Genomic DNA, 22150 nt, shown 5'->3' on the forward strand with positions numbered 1-22150 from the left:
CCAATTGTGGGCTAATGTCAGTGTTCTGAGCACTTTTAAGTAGATGAGCTTAAGCGGTGATGTTTGGTAGGTTAGGTATATTCTGTACACTTTTGACTTTGGTATTTTCCATTTATGTTGGAGTTTATTGTGCCATAACCCCACTAGAAGTTAAGGGAAATCTGTATACAGATGTGTATGAGCCTTCTTAGTATTTTTATAACATCGAGAAATTTTTGTGAATCTCTCAATAAGGGTTACATGGCATGGGAGTTAAGAACAGTGACTTTTAGGGGACATTCATTTTGACTTCTCATTAAATAGCAATGCTCACCCTTCACTGTTCCATCACATTTGCACATTCTTATGTTGTTCTTTATTTTTGCTCTTGTTTTCCCACTTAAAAGAGTCAGAGCAGTGACCTGGACTCTCTTTCCTTGACACCATAAATTTTTTGTATATGTTAAAATATACATTTGACCAGTTGAATCCATGATAAAAATAAAATTCTTAGTGGCAATTCCAACAGTGGGGTTTATAAGTGCCACTATTTTCATTATGTAGTCAGTCCATTGGGTCTGTTGAAAGGAAAGCCTTCAGCTTCTTTATACGTTGTTCTCTGTGGACAGGAAACAGCGCCCATTATAGATCATTATTTGAATGTGAAATTTAATTATACACTGAAAGCAAATTTTCAAAGGTTCAGAAACTGGGGGGTCCTTGCATTTGTTCTGCTACATGGGAGAGATAGAGGAGGTGACATTCTACCAAGATCTTCAGCAACATTCTGTTTGAAGGGAGGCATTAAAGGAAACTTTAGAACATAAAGTAGAAATGAAGAATGGTTTTTGGTAATAAGTCTTAATCTCTTTGGAAGTGTGATTTTATTGTTTTTGTTCTCTCTACTCTCCTTACCCCAATGTAATTTCATTTTTTTAATGAAATAAATCTAATTTTAGAATACTGGGTTTTAGGAATCAACTATTTGAATATTCCTCCAGTCACAGAAGCCCCTTCTCTAAGACCGCTGATAAATGTCAACCACTTCCTTCATGCCTTTTTCTCCTTTCAGTCATACTCTCTGTTCTTCATAATATCAGTTATTATTCTCACCCCACATTTTAGTGTAAAAGCTGTTTAATTCTTCATGTTTCTTGCCAGCTTTGTGTGTGTGTGTGTTTTTCAAGTGTTCTGAAAAAGCTAAGTTTTTCCATTGCCAAGAGCTCATCATTCTGATGTTAAAAGTCAGGGTCCAGAAAAGCAGATCCTATTATTCGACACCATCTGTGTCACTAGCTGTTCATTTCCTACATCTTTTATTCCTTTTCCAAAGTCAATATTCCACTAAAATAAGAAACAAAAATAACATATATTTATTAATAATAAAAACTTCTTAAATACTATACTGGACTTTGCAGTACCTGGGAGTTCAGTCCTCATTTATTTTTATTACACGGTATTTTAACTAACATTAGTCAGTAGAAATTGGTAGTGGTCAGTGGATTTGCTAAATCTAGTGAAATTTTCCAGTTATTAATGCCTCCTTTTAACTCATTCATTTTAAATTTTAAGCAGGTAGATTCTGAAGACTGCGTACTCTTGTGTCCAATTACTACCTTTAATCCTTTGTCTTGCAAAGTAAATTGTAAATTACTCAAGAGTATGTGTTTCTTTATTCAATATTGCTATTACTAGAGTAGCTCTTTCTAAACAGGGAGCGATAAAGGATGTTTTTCATATGATGGGCTATTTGTTCAATCTATTCAACAAATATTTAATAACACTCTTTTGAGCTATGCCCTCAAAGGAGAGTACTTGTTCACTGATCAGTAAGAAGTAATGTTATCACTTTAATTTTGTATTTCTCTGTTTTTTATTTCTCTGAATGTTTGTACCAACTCATTTCACACTAGTAACAAGTCTGAGCAAATCACTTAATTTTAGTAAAATTGTCAAAGCTGCCTAGAGTGATATTAACTGCTAAATATTATACTTGTGATAAATAGTAGAGTTGATATTCCACAGCTGCTCTGAAGTTTGATTTATGTAATGTACCTATTAAGATGCTTTCAGCTGCATTTAGTAGAAAAATCACTTCAGACCAGTTCAAACCTTGAGGGAATACACTGTCCTACCTGGTTCTATAGTTGGGCAGCTTCGGGGGTTACTGATTCCACAGCATAATGGTATTATCAAAGCACTGCAATCTTTCTGATCCTTCTGCCACACCATCCACAAGTCAGCTTATCCAGAAGGTAACTGCAGGGCTCAAGATCCGAGTGCTTTCTTGATCCCATCCAAGTGAAGGGAGAGAGTCATCTCCCCAAGCACAAGATATATCCTTTCAGAGTGTCGGGGCCACTTCCGTACTAATAAGAGTGGACTGGGGCAGGGACCCATAAGCCAGTGTAAGCCTAGTAATGGATTCATCCCTCGAAGCTGGATCGCATTCCTGAGCACAATCAGAGTTCCATTAGAAAGGAGAAAGGGAGAAACAGATTTGGGATAAGCAGGCAACAGAGATCATTACAGTCCCCCAAATTATATTGCTTCTCAATGGAAAAAAGTGGTGAATGACTGTGTGGCTTAGAGTCAGCTCTTGACAGTGAATTGTGTGTGATGACCAGACTGAACAAAGTGTTTGTTTATGGCAGGAGTTACAGAACTTTGAGGTTCAGTGGACACCTAAGGTCATTTTCCCAATGACTGCTACTGTCTAAGGGCTTAATCTTTTCCAAACTTCATGGCCCAGTGCTAATAGGATAACTTGCAGAACCGAGTAGCTGAATTTGTCACAGGGAGTAGAAGTTTAATTGCGCTGTATTTGCATCTGTTGAAAATATGGTAATTAGGTATGTCTTAATTGCAGAATGTGCTGCCTGGAAGAGAAATAAGCAGCTTCATGTTATACCTTCTTTAAAAAGAGAAACTTCAGAATATCTGTCTTTACAGATAATCGCATGGGAAAGCAACTGATAGTGTAGTGCACAGAGTGGGTTGAAACAGGCAGAAATGTTAGTCAAAAATAGAAATTTCTATTTGTTTGGAAGGAGTTAATCATCTTTCTTTAGGCAGACTATCTGCAAAAAGAAAGCAAACAACATGTAAAGGGTAAAATTAAAGAGGAAAAAATGTAAATTTATATAGCATTTGAAATAGTAAATTACCTAAATGTAGGTTTATGATTAGTTCTTTCATTGTAATTTACTGTATGAACACAATAGATCAAGTCATTTGCGCATTATACATCACCAGTGCTTTTCTTCCTTGAAAATTGTTTATCTGAGTATCTTTTGTGTTTTCTCAAGGGAGTAAAGTATTTTATTGACCTTATTATAAAGCTGGTATTAATTATACAAAGATTGGTTTTAAAACTGAAAATAATTTGATTAGTCTATTAATGACCTTGAATATATACATTAAAAAAAATTAAGCAGGTGTAACCAATTTACATAAGCTTTTAAAAACCAAAGTAATTCTGCCTAGAAATGGGGTAAAGTGAGATTCTTATTTTTCTCTATCAAATAATTTTAGTGTTTGAAGCATATATAATGTAATACTCTAAAAGAGCATCTTATGTTTATACATAGGAAGCCACATATTGCTAAATATTTTTAATTAGTTGGCATTTGAAGGGATTAGTTACATCCGTACACCCCCAGAAGAATTTCTGTGATAGTGTGTTATCTAAATCGGAATGTTCAGAACAAGCATAAAGAATTCTCAAATGCACAAGTACGATTGTAAAACAATCGTTTGAGCAGGAAACTGAGTTAGGAGTTTTGATTTTACAAAATGAGGTTACAAAACCTGGTGTTAATAAATGATTTAGTACTAATTTTCTCTGCTTCACCCACTTTTGAAGATGAGTTGTATTACATACACCAGGAAATTATTGGGAGTATGAAGGGAATTGGCAACAAATGTGACTTCGGCATATAGTTAGTTATGGAGGCGCTGCCTTTTTCCTGTGTCAGAGCCAAGAGCAGACAGATGCCTCGTGTGCTTCTGCCAAAACTATCGGGCAGAAAACTAGCAGAATCGCTCCTGATCTTCCATTCATGATTTATGATAATGGTCGCTGTGGAAGACGAAGTCATTCATGTTTATTGAGCTCATTTTTTTGTTTATAGTTTCAGACATTGTGGAGGGTCATACAGTCCATTAGACGGTATGTAGGGCATTAGCAGTAATAGTATAAAACCCTACCAGAAAGTGATGAGATAACCAGGAGCAAGGGCCTCCCTGTGGCTGCTGGCACTGGGGTGCGGCTGGTGTTGTCCGGCTTAATGGAGGAACATAGGCATCGTCCTGAAGTCAGAGGATGGTGATATGTGGAGACTGGGTAAAAGTGTGTCTGGTTGGGATAAAGTCATGAGTCAAGTTCACCACTAACCTTCCTGTTAAACAGTCGTTCACAGGCAGCTTCTGTCCGACCGGTGGTCCTCATTTTAGAAGCTTAGTGAAGTCGCTCAGTCGTGTCCGACTCTTTGCCACCCCATGGACTGTAGCCCACCAGGCTCCTCCATCCATGGAATTTTCTAGGCAAGAGTATTGGAGTGGGTTGCCATTTCCTTCTCCAGGGGATCTTCCCGACCCAGGGATTGAACCCGGGTCTTCCGCATTGCGGGCAGATGCTTTACCGTCTGAGCCACCTGGGAATCCCTGTGATTGTATAATATGAGAAGTACAATAATAAAAGTTTGTGCAAAGCGCTTTGGATGGGTAGGTAAAATGAGTTTTGCCTGCAGGACTTGTAGAATATTGACTAGCATCCCTTTATCTAACTTGAGTATATATATAGGTTTTGTAGCTCCTGAATGCTTTTGAGAACTGTCTTATCATGATTTGGTCCATTGCCTCCAAATCAAGGCCACACTCATTTCCCCCAAAGTGTGGAAGCAGTGGTTTGTAACCAGATAGAGCACAGCCAAATTCAAGGATGTTTTCAGACAAGAGGCTGCAACCCTGCTTAAGCGATATTTCACATTCTCCCGGGGAGCACCCATTGGAAAAGGCTACACAGTGAGACCTCCCTGGGCCAGGACCACTATTCTTTCCCTGCTCTGTGTGTACAACAATCACAGCCTTAGCTCAGCATTTATTTGTAAGGCTATGGATTTTCTCTAGCAATGTCCATCTGAAAGTTGGAACTGGCTTTCTCTAATAAACCCTCTCAATTCCTATTTCCATATGAATTGACAGAGACTAAAATGATCATCTTTTGAAAATGCATGCTTGTCCCTTGGAGAAGGAGAGTGGCTCCCAGTTAGTTACCCCAGTGCAGAGGGAAGCCAGCCTTTCTGCTCATCTCTTTTGTTGAAAGCCTGTCCTTGAGTCCCTGTGCACATCCGTTCGAACTACGGGAGTGATTTCATCAGTAGCAACTACTAGTCACAGCGCTGGACGACCACACAAGACTGGAAGTGGGTTTCTTGAGATATGGTGCTGGCTGCTAGAATGATCTTCTGGGCAGAGAGTGGAGTGACTGGATGATAGATGACCTGAATCCATGCTGTATGAAGCATGGAACTGAGCAATCATAAACAGAGTTGATCAAAGAAACATGTGAAGGTCTGGCTGAGGTACAACTGTGCCAGAATATAGTTCAGAGAGCCCCACACTGGCGGTATGCTGGCCCCAAACCTCTGTTTCCTTAGCAAGAAATGGAAGATGTTGGTCTAAGTGACTTCCAAAGTACTTTTTGGATTTAGACACAGTGGTATTTTTACTCTTTGGCTGTAGCCTGGTGTGGGATGGAAAATAGGTTGCCTCATGTTTTTAATCAAATGTGAAAACGAATTCTACACTTTCTTTGGTTATTAACTTAATAATTAGCATTAAAAATTTTTAAAAACTTGGTTAAGGTGGTACTATCATTTATTAGTATCTTCTAAGATCTGTGAGAGTTTAATAGGACACTAAGATACTAAGATGTACTTTTTTTTAATTTGATTTTTATTTCACAATAGAACATAGTTTATTTGCAACGTTGTGTTAGTTTCCAGTGTACAGCAAAGTGATTCAATGATGTATCAATGATGTATATACATATATCCATACTTTTTCAGATTTTTTTCCCAGATAGTTTATTATAGAATATTGGAAAGAGTTCCCTTTGCTATATAGTGGGTCCTTGTTGGTTATATATTTTATGTATAATAGCATGTATATTTTACAAACTTCTAATTTATCTCTTCCCCCCCTCTTCCCCTTTTGTAATCCTGAGTTTGTTTTCCAAGGCTGTGATTGCTTCTGTCTTGTAAATAAGATGATACTGAGACTGGTCTTATTATACTCGTAATTTTGTGTATTGCTAACTCGAGTTCTGGTGGAGGGGCAAGACTGAATTTCTCTTGAAGTCATATTAACTTGATCTAGAGGTTGGTTCTTTGTGAGAGTCTTATATGGTGCTGTGTTAAAAGAAGCTCAAAAGCACTGATTCCTACTTTTTTTGTTGATGCAGGGGGCCAGAAATGACCTCAGATTTCAAGAGGTACCCTGGAGCTCCAATAATTCTTACTATATTTGGAAAAACCTTAGGCAACTAATCTGGAAAAGGATTTATGAGGATGGCTGTGCACGTGTGCATCTATTGCATCCTAAAATAGAAATTCCTGAAGTTCTTTTGGAGGTGGAGACTTGTCATTCTTTCAAATGCAAAAAGTTGGGGGTATACCATTGGACCATATGCTGACTAAGTGTTGCTTCAAAGGATGGAATATTGTTATCGCTAAAGTATAGCTTTTATCTGCAGAGTTCAAAGGACTGTGAGGCTGTGGATTTATGCCTTCATGGCTCCATCCACCTCTGTTCACCTGCCATTGTGTCAACCAAAATGCAACATTATTTCAGATTAGAACATATAGTAACATTGGCTTGTAATGCTGGCCTCACAATAACAATGTAATGACAATATAAGGAAAAAGTTAGAGAGGCTGTGAACACCCAGTCTTCTCTATATTGTCACAAACTGACATATTTGGGAGGCTGAGGAAAGAAGTCCTGTGTTGACATTGGTGTGCTTACTAGTGAGTAGTGCAACTGAACAAATTCATGAGGGGCTGAGGTGGAGCTTCATCCCCCTTACAATAAGAGGAAAGGAAGCTGTTGGTGAGAGGCTGCTTATTTTCATTTTGCAAATATGATACTGAGGATCTTTGGGGTCAGCTTTGTGATGAGGGCTTGCTTATCCCCACAGCAGTACAGGCTCTGTATCAACATGAGGGAATCCACTGGTCTGGGACTGAGATTACTATCACTATACTGATACTATACTATTACTAATAATATACTGTTGCTATTACTAATGCTATACTAGTACCATTGCTATTACTGTTACTGTGACTATTACTCTCTTACCGTTGGCCCATCATCTTCACGCAGGAGTACACACATGTATGGTAGTCATCCACATCTCATGTTCCATTCTAATTCTACACAGGATAAACAACGTTTGCAAGCCTCATTGGGAATATGGGAAAGAAACCCTCACATGACTTCAACCTCCTTATTTTTATCCCTTTGGTTCCCCATGTTCCTTATCTTTTTGTGTGTGTTTGTTTCCTTTTAAGTGGAAGAAGACACGGAAGAAAGTTCGAGATCAGGAAGGGAATCTGTATCCACAGCCAGCGACCAGCCTTCCCACTCTCTGGAGAGACAGATGAATGGAAACCAAGACAGAGGCGAGAAGCCCGATCGGAGGAAAGAGAAAATAGGCAAAGAAAAGAAGAAAGACAGAGACAAGGAGAAGGAGAAGATGAAAGCCAAGAAGGGGAAGCTGAGGGGCTTGGGAGACATGTTCAGGTAGGTGCTACCGGGCAGGAATGGCCCGTCCCCACTGTGAGTGCCAGGCTAGCGCCAGATGTGAGGACTTTGAGGTCAGCTGAGAGTCCTCTCTAACTCCCAGGTTTCACTGCTGTGTTTTTACTTTCTTAAGGATTTCGCTGGAGCTATTTCAGACCCTTTTTAAGTGTCTGAAAGATGCTATCTTGCCAACCATGTAAATAACTGTTGAGAGGAAGGAGGGACAGAGACAAAGGGCCCTCATAGCCCCTGTTTATTCTTTTGTGTGTGTGAACAATGGTTCATTGTTGACACTGAACATGGAGCTCAAGTTAGTGGTAGTGCATAAAGGCTCATTAATAACAAGTCTAAAAAAAATGTTACAAATAGAGCTTCAATTAAGCTGTGTTGATTAATTTAATACTTATTGCTTCAGTCGGTAAAGATTTCATTAAATGCAGTCTCTGGCTGTTTCCTGACAGTTGTTTTTGTGCCCCTAAATTATACTCTAGGATTACTTAGCATATCATTTTTTTTACAAATCATGGCTACACAATAAAAGTGACAAGTTGTTCAGAAGTTGCTCTGAAACTCTCCCATAAATGTTCATTGGAGGTGATTTATAATATTCAGGTATTTAATGTCAAATATAAAGATTGCTTGATTGTTCCATAAATTAAAACCCTAAACATATCAAGATGATGGTTTAAAATTGAAAACAGATGGTATCACCACTTAACTCTTCAAAAAGTCGTTATCCTGCATTATGAATCCCTTCCTTTTAGCTTTTTTTAATTGCAAAATGTGAACAAGAGTTTTTATTTTCATAGAATTTCCTGATTTATGGTCCGGAGGTTGACCTCAATAACTCAGGGAGTTATAGATAAGTCAAGACCATGAAGTTGAGGACTCAAGCCCAACCTGCAGGCTACACACACACCAGATGTGTCCTGTGGATGGACTCAGCCAGAGCTAAGTCAAGTGCATGGAGGAAGTAAACTATAGGCATAGATAGCATAGAGCTTGGCCCATGAGCAGTATCAGCTTTAAATTAAATACAATCATATTTCTATATTCAGTGCTTCAAAACATTAGAATTAGCATCCTTTTATACAGGAGTTTATATCTTATTGATATACCATTCCTCCTGAATGCATTTTAAGTCAGATCATCTTTCATCATTATATTTTCACGTCCCAGGTATACTGACGGATGGAATTGCTCTAACTTCCACTTTATTTCTGTTTTGGTGTTAGGCAGAAGGCTTCTCAGCTCATAATCAGGCATCTATATAACACACAGAAATTAGGCTGTTGCCCATCAATTAACATTGAGGGAATTTGCACCCCTGTCTTCTTTGAATCAGAAACTATGAAATAAGAGGAAACCTCCCCTAAAATGTACACATCTAGCCTGGAGACCAGTCCTGCATCTACAACCCCCTCTTGAGTGAAGTCTTCCTGAAGGCTTGAGGTTTCCTTCATCAGCCAACCATTATTTGATGGAGTCAGTGCTCTGCTCTCCTCGTGGAATACGAAATAAGCAAAATTCTAGTTTGTTTATAAATTATTTTAGAAATCTATACATTATTTTAACTGGACATTATTTTTTTCTGTTACTTGCAACTCCAGAATAAGAGAGGCTTTATGGTAGAGTTTTCTTTTTGGGGCCAGAGGAATGGTGAGTGTGGGGGCACTTGGCAAATTTATTTTCTTTCAAAGGGACCCTGAATGCAACCCTACACAATCTTTTCTGAGCTAAAAGTTCCATAAAACATGGGCTTCCTTGGTGGCTCAGTGGTAAAGAATCTGCCTGCCAATGCAGGAGACGGGTTCAATCCCCGGGTCGGGAAGATCCCCTGGAGGAGGAAATGGTAACCCACTCCAGTATTCTTGCCTGGGAAATCCCACGCACAGAGGAGCCTGGTGGGCTACAGTCCACAGGGTTGCAAAGAGTTGCACACAGCTTAGCGACTGGGAACACACACACGAGATCAAATGCTCTAGGTTATACCTCTAACCCGTAGTGGAAGCCAGCTCTGTGACGATGACGGCTGATTTGTAACTTCAAAGGCCTGAGTGTTCTTGAAAATCACATTTTTTTGTTTAAATGCAGGGGCTGAAGTCTTTTTTCCTAAAAACTAAGTTCATAGCTTCCCAATGCTTAGGAATGGCTACTGAGAAACACATAGACATTCACACTTTTCTGGGACAGATCTGCTGGAGTAAGCTCATGCTGACTTGTGAGAGTTGTTCAATTTTTGGAAAATTTGCCACTGACTGTTAAACCCAGCCATTATTAAAAATTAGATAACTTCTGTGACAAAGATGACTGCTCAAAACTCATCACTCCCTCGTCCTTTTATTATATACTGTGATCTCTGCTTTTGAGGTGATTTATGCCCACTGTATCGGCAGAGCGCTGATGCTACATGCAGGTAGCTTCAAACTAGCTGTGTCGGGAGTACTTTTACCCCAGGAAGTGTATGAATTCCACAAAACAGTTTTTTTTTTTTTTTTTTCCTCCGAGGAGAGCCACACACCACCACATGGACAATGCAGATATATCCTAACAGGTTGCAGTATCTTGTCTCGTTCCCTAGAATGTGGCCCTCTTCCCTCTGGTTTCCTTTAGGGAAATGATTGAAGCTTGCCGAATACTCCTCCTTGAAAATGAGTTGAGGACCCTTTATTAGAATAAAATAAACCTTTTCTTTGGTTGTCTATTGGCACTCCTTCATACCATTATGATATGTCCTTAGTATTTGAGAAGACTCTGAAAACACTGTTAGGTTTTTCAAAACATTTTTTATACTGCCTCCGTACCTACTGAATCTAATTATTTGAGACTAAATAGACTTTTGGGTTGATTCTTTTTTATGTTTCCTTTTTTTTTGGTAACAACAGAAGGGAAGATAGTAAGATTTAAAATGAATCTCTTCCTTCTTTTTTGTTCTATTGAGGAAAACAGGATGAGATTCTCTCAGTGCTGTTGCTTTAAAATACCTTAATCAAGAAGTGTATGTGCATTTAATTTCTTAGAACACTTTGTAAGGAGATGTGGGGTGTGTGTGTGGTGGGGGATGTTACGATTTGTTTCTGTTTTTGGTTAACAAAAAGCAAAGAGTAAGGGTAAGGAGTATTAGATGTTACATGTCTGGCTTTTTAGGCACGTGAACTTTTTCTTTTTAGTCTCTTGAGGGAATGATATGCTTTCCTTCAAATTAGGCTCGCAGGCTCTGCTCCCCACCGTCCCTCTCCCCTGCTCCCAAAACACACACACACACACTCTCTTCCTTCCCCTGTAAGTTGTCTATGGGTTTTGGTTACATTTGATGAGGGCCAAATAGATATACCATATTTAAAAAAAAAAATTATTATTGGAGTATGATTCCTTTACAGTGCTGTGTTTCTGCTGTTCACCTGAATCAGTTCTCTGTATACATATATCCCCTCCCTCTCGAACCTCCCTGCCATTCTACCCCTCTCAGTCATCACAGAGCACGGAGCTGAGCTCCCTGTGTGATACTGCAGCTTCCCACTAGCTATCTGTTTTACACGTGGTAGTATATATATATATATTTAAAACTGTACTGCAGGAATCTATGGCACCTTGAATAGGTATTTTTATTCGTTGGTCTATACAGATGACATAGTTTTCTACTTTGAGTATTGAGTAGTAGTCATAAAAATGGTTTAATTATTGATAAACAGCTCTAGGAAAGAATATTGGGAGTCATATTTATATGTCTGCTTATAAATTATGGAGTATATGAAATGCAAAAGCTGCCTTAATGCAAGTGTTAAATCACAAATTCAAATCTATAAGGAATCAAGTGACGAATGTAAAGTGTTCCTTGTTTGTACGAATTTCTCCTTGTATGACATCTCTGCTTACCCCAAAGGCACTCCCACAGCCTTAATTAAAATGGCTTTGGATCTGAGAAACCCACGTTTCTCTATGAAACAGATAAACGTGACTTTGTTGATGTCATCATTCTTTGTGAAAGTGCAGGGCAGAAGGAGGGTCTGATTTAGAGCCTTCATTCTTTTTTGAATATCATGGAATTGTCTGCCCTCTGATATAACAGATACCTTTGTATATTCTGGTTCTCAAATGCTTGGCTATTCAAATATAATACCATAAAATGTTTCCTAGAATTCTGCAATTGTCTGAAATTGCCACCAAAGAGGGAACTAAGTCTATCCTTTAGAAGGAGAGTGATCTGTTGTTTAATGTTTTGAATGTGTCTACTTTTCAAAGAAAGCAACAGCATCATTAAGCAATGTGTTTTTGGTGAGTTTCTATCTCCAGAATGAAATAATCAAAAAGAAAATAAACTCCCTTATTTGGGACAGTATATTCAGATAATAAGATGTATTTCCCTCCTTTTCACCCTGGAATAAGTGTAATTTGATGCTACTTTGCCTGAAAAATTAGAATCATTCTCAATGTCATAGGATTGTCTGCCGTCTGAAATTGAAGCTTCCTGGACGTGACCCCACTCACGCCTTATAAGGGTGCTTTGACACATGACGGCTGAGGGTCCATCGCCCCCTAGACCGTGAAAGCAAAAGCCATGGTGCTTTGTCACCATTAAAACTGAATCCTCCAATTACATTGACAATGATTCCCTTAGTCCCTCCAGCATGGTTTTATCCTGTTTTGTATGAGGTAAAGGATAATTTCATTTGAAACCTTGTTTGGTTGAAATCAGATATATGGCTGTCGTTCCCTTTTCAGTATATAATTGTCCTCAGAACATGTTGCACACGATCAGATCTTAAAACTCGATGTTGTAGTCTGGATCAAACGTTGTAGGCTTATGAGAGAATAGCAAACACGCGTTGTGGTTGTCTGCCTTACCTGTGCTCACTAACCGTGTGTCTGTACCGTGTTTCTCGTTTAGCCTGGCCAAACTGAAGCCTGAGAAGAGATGAGCAACAAGCCAGAGTCCAAATGTCTTGAGAAGCACATATTGCACAGTTTTGTTTTTTTTTTTAAAAACAATAAATTTACTTTTAATGAATTCTTAGTGGCTGTTGACAAATTTTGTTTACGACATCAGCAGTTTTGATGGTTTCATAATGTTTGTATTAATTGCTTTGGAACTTTTTATTATTTTTTTTTTATTTTTATTGTTTATTTATTTGGCTGAACCGGGTCTTAGCTGAGGTATGTGGGATCTAGTTCCCCAATCAGAGTTTGAACCCGGGTGCCCGGCATTGGGAGCTCAGTCTTAGCCACTGCACCTACCAGGGAAGTCCCCTGGAACTTTTTGTTCTTGATGTCAAGCTCGGGGGTTTACTGCTTGGCAGAGAAGTGTTTTTATCCCCTCTTTTCTCGGCCCCTTTTCATAGTGGAAAACCATCGTTCTTGCTGCTGGTGTACTCAGAGCTCACCCAACTATACCCATAGATTGTGAGATGGGTGCTTTGGGAGGAGGTGATACACTGGTCTGGTTTCATTGAGTGATGTGATGGCTGGGGACACATGCAGGCAGGAACAGTCTGTGGGTGATGAGGTGTGCAGGTTGGGATAGTCACCTGTCCAGTGATGGACAAACGGGCCAGTTTGAAAGGCAGTTTTTGGCAAAGGTTCATCCCTTGATGGATTATATAGTTTAGACCAAAAAACAAAAAAATTGGGGGTGGGGGAGCTTCTGAACAAATAAATATCTTTGGTCAGGGATGGCTGAACCAGGACGTTCTTCCAGTGTGGAAAAGTAGAGCGATATTGGCAAATAGTGACACCGAGGTTTGCAGGGGCCCCAAGGATGAGGGCACGTGTTCCTTTATAAAAACTTCTCTGGACAGAGCTGCCGGCCCAGGTGTTGTCTCACAGGTGTGAAAGCTCTTGCAAGCGCATCTCAGACTATCCTTCCTTTAGAGCAGCAATCCCCAACCTTTTTGCACCAAGAACCGGTTTCATGGAAGACAATTTTTCCACGGAGTACGGGTGGGGTGGGGATGGTTTCGGGATGATTCAAGCGCATTACAATTATTGTGCACTTTATTTCTATCATTATTACATGAGCTCCGTATCAGATCATCAGGCATTAGATCCTGGAGGCTGGGGATCCCTGCTTTAGGGCAGAGCATTCTTCCATAGCCCCTTGGATTTTCAGAAAGACTGCTGAGTTAGCTCTGTTTCCGAGATGTGTAGAACTGCATCACACTCAAAGAGAAGTGGGATGATGAAGAGGAAAGCCGTGTCCTAAGTGGTCTTCTTCTGTGAGAAGAAGTCACCTCTGTCTGACCTGGTAGCAGTTTGCAGCCCTCCCCTCATCCCCTCGCCCCCTCCTGAGCTGAGGAATCCCTCTTTGCTGCAGGATGGAGGCACACGCAACAATGTCCATTTGCTCCTGTCAGAAATACCTGGACTTGTGGATTTTTGCTTCAGGCCCAGTTGCCCTGTGGATTAAGGTTAGCGGTTTCTCATTGGTAAAAATTGAATGACGTCCCTTGCAGCCTGCTGGTGATTTAGGGGACACAGTTAAAATAAATGTGGAGAAAATTAGGCCCACCTAATGAAACACAGGAGCAGTAGTTTGTCATGGGGAAAGAAAGAACTGGAAGAGAGCGAATTTGCATACTTTTATTTGTTTTTCGGTTTGTCATCTGCGCAGAGAACAGGTCCTTTATGTAAGTACACCTGTTGGGAGGTTTCTTTGGAGTAAGTTCTGAATTCCTTAATCCCATACTTAATATATACTTCTTCTAATTTGAATGGAAACAGAGGTTCCCGTTTTTAACAGAGGAAAGTAAGTGACAGACTGACCTGTTAGCAAAGATGAGTTCTTGGGCAGCTGATAGCATCCTTCTTGTCCTCGTTAGAAGCTGAAGCGCAGAGCCTCTGACATCTCCAGCACGGAAGCTGACTGCAGAGGGAGCCGAGGGGTGCCGAGCATGACGGCTGGGCCTCGCTGAGACCTTTTTGACATTCTTTAACGCTGCTTTTCCAGAGAACAGCGGCCTGAATACAGAATGCAAGTGTCAAGGATGACACCTGCTTTATAGTCTCTGTAAAGCAAACCTTTCGTAAAAGAAATTTTTGACAGTTCTGAGATGCTAAGTCAATTTCAATACCAGACTGTGTAGAAAATAGAATCTTTTTTTCTGCGATTGATGTGAAAATTGAAAGCCAGTGACTATTCACTCCTTACTAACATGGGGCAAATAAATACCACACACTATCGGAAAAATGCTCTAGAAGACAAACTTGGCTAATGACATTTACCATCGCAAAGACCGGAAATACTCTTTCTGAATGTTTTTATTTGTTACCATCAGAGAGACTCTATGACTCTCTTACATTAAATGTACTGGATCAAGTACATGTTATTCTTAAATGGATTTTTGTCAAGCCACAATGTATTATACAAAAGAAACTGTTTGATCCTTTACAACTGTCTTTTAAAGGAGTCATTGGGGAAGTGACCTCTTACATAATTGAATGTTGGAATTTCTTTTTCTGACCTATGTTTAATAATACTCTATTTAGAATCTAAAGAGTAAAATTTGGTTAGGTTTCCTATCATATTGAGATAACCTATGATTTCCTGTTAAACTTTCTACTTACTTTTTTCTAGGACCCATGCTTTAAGCTTGCTTCTGTCGGGACGTTGCTCCAGCAATGCTTGCTTCTCTCCTTCACCCTGGTTCTGGCCCTTCCCTCCTGGAGCATCCACTCTGTCTTCTCCTCCACCTTAGAGAAAATCTGTCTTACCCCACCTCCCCTTCCAGCTAGTGCCTCCTTTTCTCTTTTACCCAGTACAGCAAACCGTGGGATCAGTTTCTGTCTGCTGCCTGCATTTTCCTGTTTTCTCTTAAATCCCCCTTGAGTGAGGCCCTGGCACCCCGTGGCTCCATAAGGCCTGTTCTCATCTGGCCGCCAGCGGCCTTTCCTGCCGCACCTTCCTGCTGCATTTGCACCCGCTCCTCGGTCTGCAGGAGCATTCGGCACGTCAGTTCTTGCTCTTCTCTGAGATCACGCTCCTGCGGCCTCCTTCCTCCCTGCTCACCCCATTGCCTTCGCCTTTGCCAGTTCTGGTCCTTCCCCATCCTCCAGATATCGTGGTTCCCAAAGCTCAAGCCTCGGTCTCCTTCTGTGTCTCTTTTCTATAACACAGAATGTTTGCATTCTTAGGAAACAGAGCCTTAGAACTTGAAGACAGGCTGCAGGCAGACGGTTCCCAGCTTCACATCCCTCGCTCGCGCAGCTTCTTTTGACCTCTTCTTCACGCAATTGCTTGGATGCCGAGCAGACATCTGAAACCTAATGTGTGTTCCCCACGCAGCTCAGGTGTTTCTCCGGACTGTTCCTGCCCATCTTCCTTTCTTGTGTAATGGCAGCTCGGTTCTTTCAGTTGCTTAGGTCTGGAAGCTTGGAGTACTCCGATTCCTTTTCCCCTTACACTCCACATTTAATCTATAATGTACGAAAGCAAAGGTCTGTTTGATCTGTTTTCAGCACATCTCTGTAATCCTCGTACTTTGCAGCATCCTCGTCCCTTCCTGGATCTGGGCAATAGTCTCCCAGCTACACTCCCTACTCCTGCCCTTGCTTCTCTGCTGCAGTCTGAACCTTGCAGCTAGCAGTCATGGCATATACCTCCTCTCAAACCCCAGCAGCCTTCCAAGTCTCTCAGAGTAAAAGCTGAACGTACCAGATGCTGGCTTGCCCGGATGCCCCAGCTCTGCTGTGCAGAACTGTCGGTAGCACCTGCAACAATGCCTGCTCAAGGCAGCCTCAACCAGTGACCCAAGAAAGCCCAAGGACCCAAGAATAGCCTTAGGGTTAGAAGGCTGAGGTGTGGAGTCTGTGCCCCTAGCCGTGAACGTGCACAGCAGGACCTGGGAGCCTAGCAGAAACGCAGCACCCCAGGCCCCACTCGGACCTCCTGACATCAGAATCTGCGCTCATCTGCCCAGGGGAGCCCGGGGTAGAGAGGCCTTCCCTCCTCCAGCTCCCAGAGTTTGTCTGTGCATCAAGCTCCCTGCTTCCAGGCTTGGGAACCATCCTGCCCAACTGCCTTTCCTTCCTTCTATCCCATCGCCACTTCCTGACCCGAATTCTTCAGCTTCCGTTAGACCACAGCCCCGAACCCTGACTCAGGATCTGCTTCTGGCAAAACCCAGACTAAGATAATGTGCTTGCTGTGTGAACAGATAAATAAGTCCATGAAATTGCTAGAATAAGTGGTGACAGGGCCCGTGAAGAATTTCTGCCTGGAGTGGTTTTGCAGGTGATGAGCAGTGGCTGTGCCAGGGCAGGGCTGTGCTTGTTCCTGCCTTTGGGAGCTGAAGTCACTTCCCGAGTTGGCCTGTGACTCAGAAGATGGTCCCCAGGGAGCAAGCCTTTTCATGCTCAAGGAGCTACATCAGGCTCTTTTGTTTGCTCTGGAACTGACCATTTTCTTTGCTCTGAGTAGCCATAAATGATTTAAGAATTTTCTGTTAACATCAAACTTGCAAAAAACCAAAGATGGTAGGATTTCCAAGTTAGGTTCCTCTCGTTGGGTAGACCTGAAGTTTCTGGCTGGGGATTGTCTGGTTGAGGGGGTCATAGATTCAAACAAGGAGTAAGTGTTAAGATTGCCTAAGCCTCAAGTGTCAGGCTCCAGGAGATGGTGTAAGATCTTGTTCTTAAAAGACGTCAGAAGCTTGGCTTTACTCTTCACAAGCTGTTCAACCAGCTCTCTGGGTTTTACCCAGAGAGAATGACCTGGTGGCTAGCTTTTCCCCTTCTGGGGCCCACTCCCACCAGGTTAGCTTACAGACAGCCCTACGCCTAGTGGCCCTCTGGAGCTTTCCCTTTTTCCCTCCCAGGCCCAGGTCTGGCATGGTCCTGACCATTGCAGTGTGGCTTGACCAGGATGGGGAATGATGCTCACCTCCTTCATCTCTCCTGCCACAGCATCTGTAATGTGCTTACCTTCCACCTGTACGGAAAACATCATCTCTCTTTCTCACGATCTGTTGCTTTATGTAACAATTCTGGTCCCTAAAAAAAGGAAACTCAAAGAACAACTTTACATTCTCTGTCCACACAGAGGAACAGGGACTTTGAACTGAACTGATATAAACTAACTGGAAAACATCCCCACTTTCTGTACTAAGCTCTCTCCATTTCTCCTCTTCCAGTTAATTTAGAGGGATGTCCATCCTCGACCACTTTTTGGCCCATGTTTCTGATCTAGGGGGTGATGGGCTGGTCGTTACGACTCTCTCTAAATTAATTCTTAAGGACTCAAGAATATAACTGTTAATTAAAAATTAACATCCACATCCCCTTGTTCACAATGGACCCTCAAACTTGTCTATTCCATGTCTGGAACGCTAGTGATGATGATTTTATTTTTTTTTAAATTAATTTTTATTGGAGCATAGCTGCTTTACGTTTGTGCCAGCTTCACATATACATTATCAGTGTTGTGTTCGTTTCACATATACACTATTGATACTATGTATTAAATAGATGACTAATGGGAACCCACTGTACAACACAGGGAACTACTCAGTGCTCTGTGGTGACCTGAATGGCGATGATGATGATAAAAAGGCCATCTTTCCTCCTGCACCCCCGTCTCAGGATGGCCCAGAGTCCTGGGAAGGCTCTCACTTCTGTTCTGTTCTCACACCTCACTCCCCTTCTCTTTCTTTCTACACACCTTCCTGCTGGCTCCATCACTGCCCTTTTATTTGTTTATTATTTTTATTAAAATAATTTCAAGGCTGTTCTTCCTTTCCTGAGAATAAGCTCTCAGCCTCTTCTTCCTCTCCTAATCCTCCCCCCTCTCTAATCCCTGCTGCCCATATCAGCACCTGCCTGGAGCTTGGAAGTGCCTAGCCCTGGGTCCCCACTCTGGGAGGCTGGTCCCGCATCCAGCTCCCTGGGAGCCTCACCCCTGGCCTTGGCAGATTCCCACTGCTACTTGCTGGGAACTCAGTGACCTAATTCCTGCATTTATAACTGATTTTAGTCCTTAGGAAACCATCTCACCTGTACTTTTGAATTCTGAGAGTTTCAGGTTTCTTTTCTTTCCTTTTGAATTTTGTTTGCTTTTAGAAGACAAGAACATTTTTAACAGAGAAAATGAGAGCATCTACTTACTGTATCTCAGGATAGGCTGATCCTGGAACCGTTTTAAGAAAGTAACAGCACTGTCGACAGGCAGTGTCGCAGGCGGGCGGTTTTCCTTTGGAGTGTGTCTAGGAGCCTAGCTGCAGTCGCCTGGCAGAATCAGAGCGCTGACAACCATCTGTGTTGGGCACTCTCTACTGCAGACCTGAGTTGTCCTCAGCACACAGGGGAAAGGTGTTTCCCCTCAAATAAATCTGGCTTGATGTGTCTCCATGTTCAGGTAAGTATAAATGAGCAGGAAACCTCCTGATGGGCCATCATAACTTTGCAAACTGGCAGCTGAGGGCTGTGGATCTGAAGCCAAAACAGTCCCGTGAAGGGTAGTGTGCTCCCCAGATGGTGCTTTGGGCAGGAAAGGCAGTTACCTGGTATGAGGTGGCCAGGGGCCCCTGCTCCTGATTGCTTTTTTTCTCTTGGTTTCTTTTTTTTTTTAACTAAAAAAATTTTTTAATTGAAGTATAATTGTTTTACAGTGCTGTGCCAAACTACCATACAGTAAAATGACTCAGTTAAACACATACAGACATTTTAAAAAAATACTGTTTTCCACTGATTACTTCTGAAGGGAACTGCCTCCTTCTCCTCCGGTATCTAGTCCCGTCTCTGCGTCCCTCTGTCAGCTGTCACATCACATGACTCAGACGCATGTGCAGCCACGCACCGTCCACAAACGTCACCTGGGCAGTGAAATGAATTCTGAGAATTTTCACTGCTCACCTGGAAAGATTTGTTTCTGAGCATGAGGGGGTGGATCTTTTTCAAGTCTGTTTATGGAGTGTGTATGATTTTCAGTAACTGAGGGATAAAAGCTTTAATCTGCACATTCCACAAATACTGGAGGCTTACTCCAGGGGAGGCTCCACATCAGGTGTGGAGGATGAAGCGGTGGGAGTAACGTGAGCAGGAGGCAGGGAGCCAGTGGGAGAGGGATTGTGGAGGTGGGTGATCAGAGCTGCAGGCAGAGTCGGCCTCCCTCCAGAAGATGACCTCAAAACCGAGGACCTACAGAGGTTGTGAGCTCTGTATCTGATGAGGCTTCTGGGGGAGAGGAGCCTTTTGCATCAAAGGGATTCAAACTCTTTTGGTATGACCTGCGGCAAGAAACACCTTCCACCTGTAACATGTGCGCGCACGGTCAGTCGCTTTAGTCATGTCTGACTCTTGGCGACCCTGTGGACGGTAGCCCACCAGGCTCCGTGGTCCAAGGGATTCTCCAGGCAAGAATTCTGAAGTGGGTTGCCATTTCCTCCTCCAGGGGATCTTTCTGATCCAGGGATCAACCTGAGTCTTCTGAATTGCAGGCAGATTCTTTACCGTCTGAGCCACAGGGGAAGCCTTATATACTCCAGTAACTCCAGTAAACATTTAAGCAGTGTGATCCCTGCCCTTCCTCCTCACAATGGGCTCTGATATTGAGAGGCAGCAGGGTACAGAGGTCGAGGGTCTGGACTTTGAAGATAGATGGCTCAGGTCCAAATTCCAGCTGTACCCTCAGCAGCCTTGTGTTTGGGGCAAGTTCATGAACACCCTTGAGCTTTACTTTTCTCAGCTGTAAAGCATGGATCATAACAGTGCCTGTGTCACAGAGGTGCCTGGAAGCTCAAGGGAGTTGATGTGTACTAAGCACTTTAGAACCCCTCCTGGCACAAAGAACGCACTTGGTAAATGCTAGCTGTTGTAGTCATTATTATTACTCTCTAATTTGTTAAAAAAAATGCTAGGTGAGTCCCACCAAATCAATTTTATGTCTTTAAGGGATTACAACACACAATTTGAAAGATGCTGTTTAGATGGTAGAAGTCCTCTAGGTTTGCAAAAGTGTAGAAGGAGGAGCCTGGAGGCATTTGGGAGGCAGGGTGGCCTGTCGTCAAGGACTCGTGATACAGTTAGGACATTATCCTGAGGACACTATGAAGCTGTTCAAAAGAATGGCTTGACCATCTCACAAGTGGAAAATATTTTAATATACATTTCTCTATTGAGTGCGATTGGACACTTTCACGTATTACTCCTTTTCTGTGAACTACTAATTCATATCTTTTGCTCTTTATTCTACTGTTTATTTTTGTCATTTAACTTTGCTTAAGGACCTGATCATTGCCATTCCCCCCGCCCCCCCCCCCCCCCAATTCCCATTGCCTGTCACAGCTTCTGGCACAGAAAATGCTCAGGAAATACTTATGACATAAACCTTGCTCAGTGCCTCATCTTCACTGCAGAGTCAGCACAGAGGATCACGTGTCCTCTCTTCTTTTTGTAAAATTAATATTTACCTTATTTACTTTCATACTTTCTTCTTTTAATATGCCTAAACTAGATTTCAGTTGGTTAATGTTTTTTTTTTCTAATTTTCTATAGATCAAATTTTACATGTGTCTCTTTAAGAAAAAGGAGAATGGCTTGAAAAAATGTACAGTTTTAAAGAAAATTGTAATTTTTAACTTGGAAAACTCTGCTAAGCTTCTGTTGTAAAAATCATCACCAGAGATGGTGGTGGTCGAGGGGACAGAGATGCAATATGTATTTCTCAGGCGGAATCTAGGGGACTTGAATCCTTGGTTAGATATAAAAAATGAGAGAGAAAGAACAGTCAGCAACAATTCTGTGCTTCGGCCCAATCAGCTGGGTGGATAGTCAGGTGCCGACAGGAAAACTCCAGAGGATCACTTTGGGGAGACATGACATGTTGAAACTGGTGTTTACTTGTCTGCAGGTAAAAGTAGAGGTGCTGGGGCCACATGGGGAGGCCTGGTGATGTAGAGGTTTGGGAGCCGAGGATGGAAAAGAGTTTGGGGCAGAGTCAACTGAGCGGCTGCCCAGGAAGTTTGTCCTGGTCAGAAGGGCAGAGGCCGAGCTCCGAGGACCCTTCAGATGCCCGAGGGCTCAGTGTGGAGGCTCAGTTGGCAGAAGGAGATGCTGGGGACCCAGGAGAGGCCAGTGCAGAGAGAGGAGGAAAACAGAAGTGTGGTCGTCAAAGCCAGGGCAGGGCTGCGTTTCTTTTTTTAAATTATTTTTATTTTTTTTAAATTACAGTGTATGTGCTGTGTGGTATTCTATAAGTTATAGGATGTCAATATAGTGATTCACAATTTTTAAACATTCTGCTCCATTGATAGTTATTACAAACCATTGGCTATATTCCCTGTGTTGTATAATAGATCCTTGTAGCCTGTCTTAGACCCAATAGCCTGTACCTCTTCATCCCCCACCCCTAAACCCTAAATTGCTTCTCCCATCCTTC

The 22150-nt window shown here is 41.9% G+C and overlaps 1 protein-coding gene across 21 annotated transcripts in view; it reads left to right on the forward strand.

Moving 5' to 3' along the window:
* Nucleotides 1-22150, forward strand: part of PARD3 (par-3 family cell polarity regulator) — a 573907-nt gene that overhangs the window by 381815 nt on the left and 169942 nt on the right. For 19 of the 21 annotated variants that reach the window (XM_018057053.1, XM_018057068.1, XM_018057069.1 and 16 more), the window contains one exon: nucleotides 7554-7785. In XM_018057053.1, the coding sequence (XP_017912542.1) occupies nucleotides 7554-7785 (232 nt within the window). Of the gene's footprint in view, nucleotides 1-7553; nucleotides 7786-12673; nucleotides 12791-22150 lie in introns of those variants that run through there. The other 2 variants (XM_018057066.1, XM_018057067.1) reach the window with 1 other exon arrangement.

The sequence above is a fragment of the Capra hircus genome, chromosome 13 (genome assembly GCF_001704415.2).
Source record: "Capra hircus breed San Clemente chromosome 13, ASM170441v1, whole genome shotgun sequence".
In the NCBI taxonomy this organism is placed as follows: Eukaryota; Metazoa; Chordata; class Mammalia; order Artiodactyla; family Bovidae; genus Capra; species Capra hircus.